At 45.8% G+C, this 11,565-nt stretch overlaps 1 protein-coding gene across 1 annotated transcript; it reads right to left on the bottom strand.

The window, feature by feature from the left end:
• Positions 1–10,529: 10,529 nt before the first annotated feature.
• Positions 10,530–11,565, bottom strand: LOC144488117 (G-protein coupled bile acid receptor 1-like). The gene has a single exon (XM_078206137.1). It carries the CDS (start codon positions 11,514–11,516, stop codon positions 10,563–10,565), a length of 954 nt encoding a protein of 317 aa, XP_078062263.1. The 5' UTR covers positions 11,517–11,565; the 3' UTR covers positions 10,530–10,562.

The raw sequence follows: 11,565 nt of genomic DNA on the forward strand, positions 1-11,565 counted from the left end.
GCAGCTGTATAAAACGCTGGTTAGGCCACATTTGGAGTACTGCATCCAGTTCTGGTCGCCACACTACCAGAAGGACGTGGAGGCGTTAGAGAGAGTGCAGAGAAGGTTTACCAGGATGTTGCCTGGTATGGAGGGTCTTAGCTATGAGGAGAGATTGGGTAAACTGGAGTTGTTCTCCCTGGAAAGACGGAGAATGAAGGGAGATCTAATAGAGGTGTACAAGATTATGAAGGGGATAGATAGGGTGAACGGTGGGAAGCTTTTTCCCAGATCAGAAGTGACGTTCACGAGGGGTCACGGGCTCAAGGTGAGAGGGGCGAAGTATAACTCAGATATTAGAGGGATGTTTTTTACACAGAGGGTGGTGGGGGCCTGGAATGCGCTGCCAAGTAGGGTGGTGGAGGCAGGCACGCTGACATCGTTTAAGACTTACCTGGCTAGTCACATGAGCAGTCTGGAAATGGAGGGATACAAACGATTGGTCTAGTTGGACCAAGGAGCGGCACAGGCTTGGAGGGCCGAAGGGCCTGTTTCCCGTGCTGTACTGTTCTTTGTTCTTTGTTCTTTGAACCATGTGGTCTACTCTTGCTCCGATATGACAGACTTCCTACCCTGGATGGTGTTAGTAAGTCGGATGGGTTTGAACAACAGCCCAAAACTTTCATCATCACTTTCACTGAGACCAGCTTTTTACTCCAGTTTTTTTTTCCTGTTAATAAATTCCAATTCACAAATTGCCAATAACCTTTGGTTGATTAGTCCAGTAACACAGAAACTACACAAGCAAACACTCAATCGTGTTGTGTGCCTTACCCCTTTGCTAAATGAGACTGAACAGAAAGCTGAAAGAGAAAGATTAAGAACGGATCTATTTGTTCTAATCTGGGCTGAGGTTTGTGTGGCTTGCTCACACACACAGAAACATAGAAGCTCTCAGGGGACTGCGTTTCCATTTATAAGATTAATGGGTTCAGCGGCTATTTTTATTTGAACCCATTTTGTGAGTTCTCACTTCCTGGAAAGTGAGGATTGTGATGATTTCCTCGGAATCAGGCGAATGGCACAGGAAGCAGTGAGTCTGAGAGGTATTTGCACAATCCCAAAGACTGGTGGATGACATCGTTGTGTGATTCAGCATTCGCTGTTGCAGCTTGTGAACTCAGCTGGCTGTCCACTTGTGTAACACCCGGGATTTTTCCTGTAGGGACTTCTACTGACTCTAACCCACAGCATCATCTCCAATGTCTCAGGGTCGCACTCTCTCTCTCACTCCCAATCAGTTCTCAAGGCTTTAAGTCCAACTCCAGTGATGTAAGTGCAGTACTGAGGGGATGCTGCATTGTCAGAGATGCTGCCTTTCAGATAAGCTGTTAAACTGAAGCCCCAGCTGCCCTCATAAAAGATCCCATGGCACCAGAAGAGGTTTCCCGGCTGATATTTATATCTCAATCAACATCTCACGACCTGGGTCATTATCATAATGCTGCTTCCAGTGGGATCTTGCTGTGTGATATCACATTTCCTACAACACGAATGGCTGTACATCATTGGCTGTAAAGATTTTTTGAGGACATTCTGAGGTTATAAAAGACACTATGAAATGCAAGTTATTTTGAAAGGACGTGGCTCTGACTTTCCCCAGGGTTTGTGATTCATTGGGAGGGAACAGGTTCAGGAAGTGAGGGAGAAATTTCACACAGGATCAGGACACACTGAGGCTTCCCTCCCAAGTAAGGACTGTGAATTTCTGACAAAGTTTTGGGCAGACGATTGGAGGGTTGTGGAGGCCGCAGGGCCCTGTTACATTCCACTTCCCATGTTACTCCATCACTCAAAGTCTTGTCTGGGCCATCTGGTAAATCTCACTCCTCACCCAGTGCTGATGGAGCCTGTGACCAGGCCGGGGAAGAGGTTTCCACACAGCAATAGAAAATGTGAGTCACTGGTTTCTGTTCCCCGAAATGTCACACATATACTTACGGAAATTGTGTTTCACAATCTCTGCCCCTCTGGGGGGGGGGGGGAGGGTGGGGAGGAGGGGAGGGGGGACCCTCGGCCCCTGAAATGAAACATCGAGGGGGATCTTGTCATTGAGGAACATTGTACCCCATCTGCCCCATCAGTTTGTCTTTCATCTGATCCTGCCAGCTCCAATAACGCTACCTCACTGGGAGAGCGAGCTTGCAAAGGGGAATTCAGTGAGCAACAGGGCAGACAGTCTACCTCCCTAAACCAATCAGATTTCCAATATTGAAACATAGGAAATGTGTGTCCTAGAAGGAGACATTCAGCTCTTCATATCTCAGCCAAGCGGCTTCTAGTCTAACCCCACCCAGCTTCTAGTTTCCCAGCTTCTAGTCTAATCCCATGGGCAGCACGGTGACGCAGTGGTTAGCACTGTTGCCTCACAGAGCCAGGGACCTGGATTCGATTCCGGGCTTGGGTGGAGTTTGCACGTTCTCCCCGTGTCTGCGTGAGTTTCCTCCAGGTGCTTTGGTTTCCTCCCACAGTCCAAAAGACGTGCTGGTTAGGGTGCATTGGCCGTGCTAAATTCTCCCTCAGTGTACCCGAACAGGCACCGGAGTGTGGCGACTAGGGGTTTTCACAGTAACTTCATTGCAGTGTTAACGTAAGCCTACTTGTGACACTAATAAATAAACTTAAACTTAAACCCTGTAGCTATTGGTCCAGAGCCCTGGAGGTTAAAGCTATTCAAGTACATATCCAGCCAATGTTTTCAATGCATTGAGAGATTTCTATTCAGAGTTCCAGATCCCCAACACTGTGTAAAACATCTCCACAACTCCTCTTTAATCCTTCCATAAAGAACAAAGAACAAAGAACAATACAGCACAGGAACAGGCCCTTCGGCCCTCCAAGCCCGCGCCGCTCCCCGGTCCAGGATTGAATCCTGAATCCAGGATCCCCGCCCAATTTTCCAGCCTATCTACATCCTAATATCCTATCCACCGAGCTGTCCCTCACAGCTACAATGCTTTGTTCATCACAACCTATTAACTCACCCCCACCCCCCCCATTCCAGACCATGTGATCTCCAGGGAGAGGCGAAAACCCAGAGTGAAAACTCCAGGGCCAATATGGGGGAAAAAAATCTGGGAAATTCCTCTCCGACCCCCTGAGGCGATCGAAAAGGGTCCAGCAGATCACACTGGCCATGAACAGAAAATGCTTCCCAACCCTATTCATTTCCACTTCTGCTTTACGAACACCATCTGAATTCCCTGCCCCCGAGACAGGTTCCCATCTGGAATTAAGAATCTACTGATGACCATGAAACCATTGTCGATTGTCAGAAAAACCCATCTGGTTCACTAATGTCCTTTAGGGAAGGAAATCTGCCGTCCTTACCCGGTCTGGCCTACATGTGACTCCAGAGCCACAGCAATGTGGTTGACTCTCAACTGCCCTCTGAAATGGAGGACAATTAGGGGCGAGCAACAGATCTTGGCCCAGCCAATGACAGCCGCATCCCGTCAATGAATAATTTTTAAAAATCACTTCAAACCCCGGTCCGCTTGATTACTGACCTTGCTGCGAAGGGAAACAGCTCCTTCCTATCCGTTCAATCCAGGCCTTTCGAAATTTATACACCTCGTGTCAACCTCACCTCAGCTTCCTCTGTGCCAAAGAGAACAGTCCCACGCTGTCCAATCTCTCCTCATAACTAACGAAATTAAAATGATGGAGAAGGAAATTGGCTGAGCTGGAATCAATTTAGGGACAGAAAGAGAAATAAAGTGAAGGAAAGAAACAGGAGATTGAAAAGAGAAAGAAAGTGAAAGGGAAAAGTAAGGGGAAAAAAGTAAATTTAAAATTTGACATTTTAAAAACCTCCAACAACAATTGACTACATGCAGGAAAGAGATGAAATTGTTCTTGTTCTGGGTCAGAGGAGCTGATTGGTGCTGCATTAACAATTCTCATATTGTTAAGTGGGTGCTTACGATGTTGGTTACCATCCCCAACACTTTGCAGTGAATTTAATGGGTGATTAATATGCAAATCCAGGAAGTTCCTAAAAATAACGAGCAGGTTGATGCTCAGATGTCGAGTGTGTGGAACAAGTGATTGAGGTTTGTAAATTCATCAGCAAATTCTGGCAATTCAAAGCTTGCAGCCTAATTTTTTTTTAATTAATTCATGGGACATGAGTGTCGCTGGATGGCCAGCATTTATTGCCATCCCTGCTTTCCCGAGGGCAGTTGAGAGTGGCTCTGGAATCTCATGTAGGCCTGACCAGGTAAGGACGGCAGATTTCTTTCCCGAAAGGACATTAGTGAACCAGATGGGTTTTTTCAACAATCGACAATGGTTTCATGGTCATCAGTAGATTCTTAATTCCAGATACTTTTTACTGAATTCAAATTCCACCATCTGTCACGGCGGGATTCGAACCCGGATCCCCGGAACAATGAATGGTTTGCATCATTAGTTCACCATTAACCTTCAATAAAATTCAATCCAATGTCATCACTTCACTTTCCTTAAAATTCTCACAATCAGCCATTTTCTTCTGCCCTGACTTGTTATATAAGCAGTCTGCTAATAATAACCAGCAACCCTCTAACCATAACCAACAACTAACTAACCATAACCAGCAACTAACTAACCATAAACAGCAACTAACTAACCATAAACAGCAACCCACTAGCCATAACCTGCAATTAGAATATAGAACATAGAAAAACTACAGCACAAACAGGCCCTTCGGCCCACAAGTTGCGCCGGTCATGTCCCTACCTACCTAGGCTTATATATAGGCTTACCTATAACCCTCAATCCTATTACGTCCCATGTACTCATCCAGAAGTCTCTTAAAAGACCCTATCGAATCCGCCTCCACCACCACTGACGGCAGCCGATTCCACTCACCCACCACCCTCTGAGTGAAAAACTTACCCCTGACATCTCCTCTGTACCTACTCCCCAGCACCTTAAACCTGTGTCCTCTCGTAGCAGCCATTTCAGCCCTGGGAAAAAGCCTCTGAGAGTCCACCCGATCTATACTTCTCAACATCTTGTACACCTCTATCAGGTCACCTCTCATCCTTCGTCTCTCCAAGGAGAAAAGACCGAGCTCCCTCAACCTATCCTCATAAGGCATGCCACCCAATCCAGGCAACATCCTTGTAAATCTTCTCTGCACCCTTTCAATCATTTCTACATCCTTCCTGTAATGAGGCGACCAGAACTGAGCACAGTACTCTAAGTGGGGTCTGACGAGGGTCTTATAAAGCTGCATCATTATCTCCCAACTCCTAAACTCAATCCCTCGATTGATAAAGGCCAGCACACCATACGCCTTCTTAACCACCTCCTTTACCTGCGAGGCCGATTTAAGAGTCCTATGGACCCGGACCCCAAGGTCCTTCTGATCCTCTACACTGCTAAGAGTCTTACCCTTGATATTATACTCCTTCATCCCATTTGACCTGCCAAAATGTACCACTACACATTTATCCAGGTTGAAGTCCATCTGCTACTTCTCTGCCCAGTCTTGCATCCTATCTATGTCACACTGCAGCTTCTGACACCCCTCCAAACTATCCACAACACCACCAACCTTCGTGTCATCGGCAAACTTACCAACCCATCCCTCCACTTCCTCATCCAGGTCATTTATGAAAATGACAAACAGCAAGGGTCCCAGAACAGATCTCTGGGGCACTCCACTGGTGACCGACCTCCATTTAGAAAAAGGCCCATCTACAACCACTCTCTGACTTCTGCAGGCAAGCCAGTTCTGGATCCACAAGGCAACAGCCCCTTGGATCCCATGCCCTCTCACTTTCTCGAGAAGTCTTGCATGGGGGACCTTATCGAACGCCTTGCTGAAGTCCATGTAAACCACATCTACCGCTTTTCCTTCGTCAATGTGTTTAGTCACATTTTCAAAGAACTCCACCAGGCTCGTAAGGCACGATTTGCCTTTGACAAAGCCGTGCTGACTACTTTTGAGCATACTAAACTTCTCTAAATGTTCATAAATCCTGTCCCTCAGGATCTTCTCCATCAACTTACCAACCACTGAGGTTAGACTCACCGGTTGGTAATTTCCTGGGCTATCCCTATTCCCTTTCTTGAATATAGGAACCACATCTGCAATCTTCCAATCCTCCGGAACCTTTCCTGTCTCCATCGACGACGCAAAGATCATCGCCAGAGGCTCTGCAATCTCTTCCCTCGCCTCCCACAGTAACCTGGGGTACATCCCATCCGGTCCCGGCGACTTATCTATCTTGATGCTATTTCCAACACATCCTCTTTCTTAATGTCGACAAACTCAATCTTCTCAGTCCGCCTCAATTCTGTAGTACAACCACCCAGGTGTTTTTCCACCGTGAATACCGAGGTAAAATATTCATTAAGCACCTCTGCTATTTCTTCCGGTTCCGTACAGACTTTCTCACCTTCACATTTTATAGGTCCTATTCCTTCACATCTCATCCTTTTACTCTTCACATATTTATAGAATGCCTTAGGGTTCTCCTTAATCTTACCTGCCAAGGCCTTCTCGTGACCCCCTTCTGGCTCTCCTAATTTCCTTCTTAAGACCCTTCCTACAAGCCGTATACTCATCTAGATCCCCATCATCGCCTAGCTCTCTGAACCTATTGTACGCTTTCCTTTTCCTTTTGACTAGGTTCAGCACAGCTTTCGTGCACCACGGTTCCCGTAACCTACCAAAACCTCCCTGTCTCATCGGAACGTTGTCATGTAGAACTCCAGACAAACATTCCTTGAGAATCTGCCACCTTACTTCGGTACTTTTCCTCGAGAATGCCTCCTTCCAATTTATGTCTCTAATCTCCTTCCTGATGGCTTCATATTTCCCCTTACTCCAGATAAACACTTTCCTAGCTTGCCTGATCCTACCTCTTTCCAATGTTAGCGTAAAGGAGATAGAGTAATAACTAACTAACTGTGTAATAATTAACTAAGTAATAATTAACTGAGTAATAATTAACTAACCATAACCAGCAACCTACTGGCCATAGCCAGCAACCTATTGACTAAATCAGTTACATAACCAGTAACCCACTGACCATAACCAGAAACTCACTAACCAAACCTATTACATAACCAGCAAACTACTGACCAAACCGGTTACCTAACCAGCAATGCACTGACCATAACCAGCAAACTTCTGACCAAACCGGTTACCTAACCAGCAATGCACTGACCATAACCAGCAAATTACTGACCAAACCGATTACCTAACCAGCAACCCATTGGATTGAATACCTGGGCAGTGATTGGATTTCCAAGCAGCCAGACTCAGTTTGATATCATTAGAAGGGTTTTGTATCAATCACTTTGGGACCTCGAGGCAGGAATCACTGTTCAAAATTAACCCTTTGAATATTTCATTCTGAGAATGTGGACATTGCTGGAAAGATCAGCATTCATTGCCCATCCATAGTTGCCCTGGGACAGCAGTGGTGATCCGTCACTTCCTTAAACCATTGGAGACTTCAGAAAACAAAGTTAAATTCCATGAGTTAATGATGTTTGTGTGAGATGGGAAGTCACATATTACCCCAGACTGGATCAGGACAGCTGGTTCCAGTCCCTAAAGGACATTGACGTTTTGGGCAATCCAAGACTCTCATGCTTACTAAGACCAGTTTTAACAGATTGTCCACACATAATAGGAGCTGGTGTGGACCATTCGGCCCCTCGATCCTGCTCCATTACTGATCTTCTACACCTTTCACATTATTACCATATCACACAAGATACAATTTCTTCTCATGTAATTCACACGGGATACCACTTTTGCCATGTGCTCCTCATGTAGTGTCATTCCTGACATGCATTTTTCATGTGATACCACCTTTGATATGCAGTTTAAGTGTTTTTTTCAAGTTTTTATTTATTAGTGTCACAAGTATTACATTAACACTGCAATGAAGTTAATATGAAAATCCCCCGATCGCCACACTCTGGCACCTGTTCAGGTACACAGAGAGAATTTAGCATGGCCAATGCACCCTAACCAGCACGTCTTTTGGACTGTGGGAGGAAACCGGAGCACCCGGAGGAAACCCATGCAGACACGGGGAGAACATGCAGACTCCGCACAGACAGTGACCCAAGCTGGGAATTGAACCTGGGTCCCTGGCGCTGTGAAGCAGCAGTGCTAATCACTGTGCCACTGTGCCGCCAAGTGTGATGCCAATTTCAAGTCTTCATTTATTCTGTGACATTTGAATGAGGTGACAGGACAGAAATCCAAAGAGTCTTTATTGGTTCAAGTCGGGTGAATGAATTTCAGTAACTGACTCGCTCTTTTCTCCGTTTGCCTCTCTATCGCTTTGGCTTATTCACTCTCTCAGGGCGGCAGGTCCAAGGCTGCACCATGGGAATATCCATAAGCTCCAACAGCTGTGCTTTTATACAGGATCTGAAACATTCACGGCTCCAGTTTACCGAGAAAATTAGAAATTGTACTCACAACAAAACTCCAGGCCTTAAGGAACAGAAACTAACTTTACAAGCCCAGTCCAATTCGATGCAAATAAAGAACGCATTAAATAAAACTTATCCTCCAGAGGAATGAATAAATAAAAGATAAATTTAATCTCGGTTGGGTTTAAATTAATTAGTAATTTATATCTGGATATTGCTTTTGCTGCTATGTTATAGATTGAAGTAGATTCAGTTATTTGATTCCTCTGTGTTTCAGCCAGGACAATATTCTCACTCCCTCCCGGTGCACCAACGGGTTAACGGCCAATAGAGTCCGCTTTGAAGAATAAAGTAGGAAGTGTGGCAGCCAATCTGTGCACAGAAAGATCCACAGGTAACAATGTGATAGGTTGTCAGGGGTTGTAAAGTGGGGTGATGACACTATGGAGAGCTCCAATAGAAAGCAAAATCCTGCCGCTATTGGAAATCTGAAATATAAACAGGAAATACTGGGAAAACTCAGCAGGGACGGGAACATCTGGAGAGAGACAAACAGAGTTAACCTAGGATTTTACAGTCTCGCTCGTCCCAAATCCGTAAAATCCCACCCGAGGTCAACGGACCTTCCCATGGTCCGCCCCTCGCCCGCTCCGATCCCCGTGGCGGGCGGGACGGTACAATTCTGGCCAACATTTCAGATTGAATGACCTTTCACCTTCATTAAACTCAAACTGAAATATTAACTCAGTTTCTCCCTCCAGATGCTGCTGGGCTGGCTGCGTTTCTCCAACACCTTCTGTTACTATTACAGGTGTGAGGGTTCCACTACTCTCCTTCTGATAGGACAGGCCAGGGTAAGCTCAAAGGACAGACAGAGCCCCATCCGAAAGACAACACCTCAGACAATGCAGCACCCCCCTCACACTGCAGGATCAGCCTGGATCGGTGTTCCGGTCTCTTGAGTGAAGACCTGGAGCTCAGCTGGAATAACCAAACTTATAAAACAAATATCATAAGAACATAAGAACTAGGAGCAGGAGAAGGCCATCTGGCCCCTCGAGCCTGCTCCCCCATTCAATAAGATCATGGCTGATCTTTTCGTGGACTCAGCTCCACTTACCCGCCCACTCACCATAACCCTTAATTCCTTTAATGTTCAAAAATTTATCTATCCTTGCCTTAAAAACATTCAATGAGGTAGCCTCAACTGCTTCACTGGGCAGGGATTTCCACAGATTCACAACCCTTTGGGTGAAGAAATTCCTCCTCAACTCAGTCCTAAATCTGCTTCCCCTTATTTTGAGGCCATGCCCCCTAGTTCTAGTTTCACCTACCACTGGAAACAACTTCCCTGCTTCTATCTTAATTTTCCCTTCATAATCTTATATGTTTCTATAAGATCTAACCTAATTCTTCTGAATTCCAATGAGTGTAGTCCCAGTCTATTCAGTCTCTCCTCATAATCCAACCCTCTCAACTCCGGAATCAATCTAGTGAATCTCCTCTGCATCCCCTCCAATGCCAGGATATCCTTTCTCAAGTAAGGAGACCAAACTGTACACAGTACTCCAGGTGTGGCCTCACCAGCACCTTATACAGCTGCAACATAACCTCCCTGTTTTTAAACTCCATCCCTCTAGCAATGAAGGACAAAATTCCATTTGCCTTCTTAATTACCTGCTGCACCTGCAAACCAACGTTTTGTGATTCTTGGACAAGGACACCCAGGTCCCTCTGCACAGCAGCATGCTGCAATCTTTACCATTTAAATAATAGTCCATTGTGCTGTTATTCCTACCAAAATGGATGACCTCACATTTACCAACATTTACCCTGGGATGCATTCCATCAGGGCCAGGAGACTTGTCTACCTTTAGCCCCATTAGCTTGCCCAACACTACCTCTTTCATGATAATGATAGTTTCTAGTCCTCACCTGCCATAGCCTTCCTGTCATCAATTTTTGGCCTGTTATTTGTGTCTTCCACTGTGAAGACCGACACAAAATACCATCTTCCAGACCTTTGCCCACTCACTTAGACTATCTGTTTTTATATTCTGGCCTAGTTTACTCTCATAATCCATCTTACTTTTCTTTATATGGACTTTTAAGACAGTAAAACAAACATTTCAGTTGAGGTTAGTGTCTTTGGCCCAACATTGGCCAAATCGATGGAAAGTTTTTCTCCATAGTTCAAAGTATTCTTTGTTATTGATGACCAGAACGAAGGGGATCAGAGCCGCATTGCTGGTCCCTAAACAGGACAGGATGATGTGAGTCCTGGACCCAATATTCGTCACAAAGAAGGAGACCTGGATGAAGACCATGTAGGGAACCCAGCAAAGCAGGAAGATGAAGAAGAATCCAATGACACTCTTGGCGTATTTAAAATCCAATTGTCGCTCCAATGAGGTTGAATCGCTCTGGACTGCCCTGTGAAGCTTCTTAATTGCTTTCATTTGTCTCCGTGCTACATGGAGGACTCGGCCACTCATGGCAGTGATGGCGAGGATGGAAGGGATGAGCAGACCATAGATCTCCAGGTAGATGTAAGCTGAAGGGAATACAGATTTGAAACAGCAAGGTGTATGCCCCAGGCTCCAGTTCTTCCAACCAATCAGAGGCAGTGAGGCGAAAAGCAAGGGCAGCACCCAGGCAGTCAGGATAACGATGGGGACATACTTGTGAATCCAGGCCGCCCCATAATGAAGGGGATGAATGATGCAAACATACCTGTCGTAGTGAACCATCAGCAAGTTGGAGAGGAAAGACAGGAAGATGAAGTTTGGGAAGAGATGGAAGAAGAAACAAACTTGGAAGGCAAAGCCTCTGTTGAAGCTCATCTTGGGGAAGGAGGGCAGGATGAGGCCAGTGCACAGGTCGGCCAGCAACAAGCTCAGCAGGTAATAGTTGGTGGGGTTGTGAAGCCTCCTGTTGCCGATGATCCCCGTGATAATCACCAGGTTTCCCACTATGATGATGCTGGAGAGCGGGGCACAGAGCCAATTGATCAGCACCTCCTGCGAGTCAAAATATGCATCGGAACTGGAGCGGTTGAAGCAATCATTCCAGCTCTCGTTCATAACTCACACCCTGGTGTCCAAAGCCCAGATTCAGAGCAATAACAACAGC

The sequence above is a fragment of the Mustelus asterias genome, unplaced genomic scaffold, assembly GCF_964213995.1.
Source record: "Mustelus asterias unplaced genomic scaffold, sMusAst1.hap1.1 HAP1_SCAFFOLD_1304, whole genome shotgun sequence".
Classification (NCBI taxonomy): Eukaryota; Metazoa; Chordata; class Chondrichthyes; order Carcharhiniformes; family Triakidae; genus Mustelus; species Mustelus asterias.

Coding starts and splice junctions, on each gene's coding strand:
- LOC144488117 (XM_078206137.1), bottom strand. CDS start 11,516: ATGAACGAGAGCTGGAATGATTGCTTCAACCGCTCCAGTTCCGATGCA.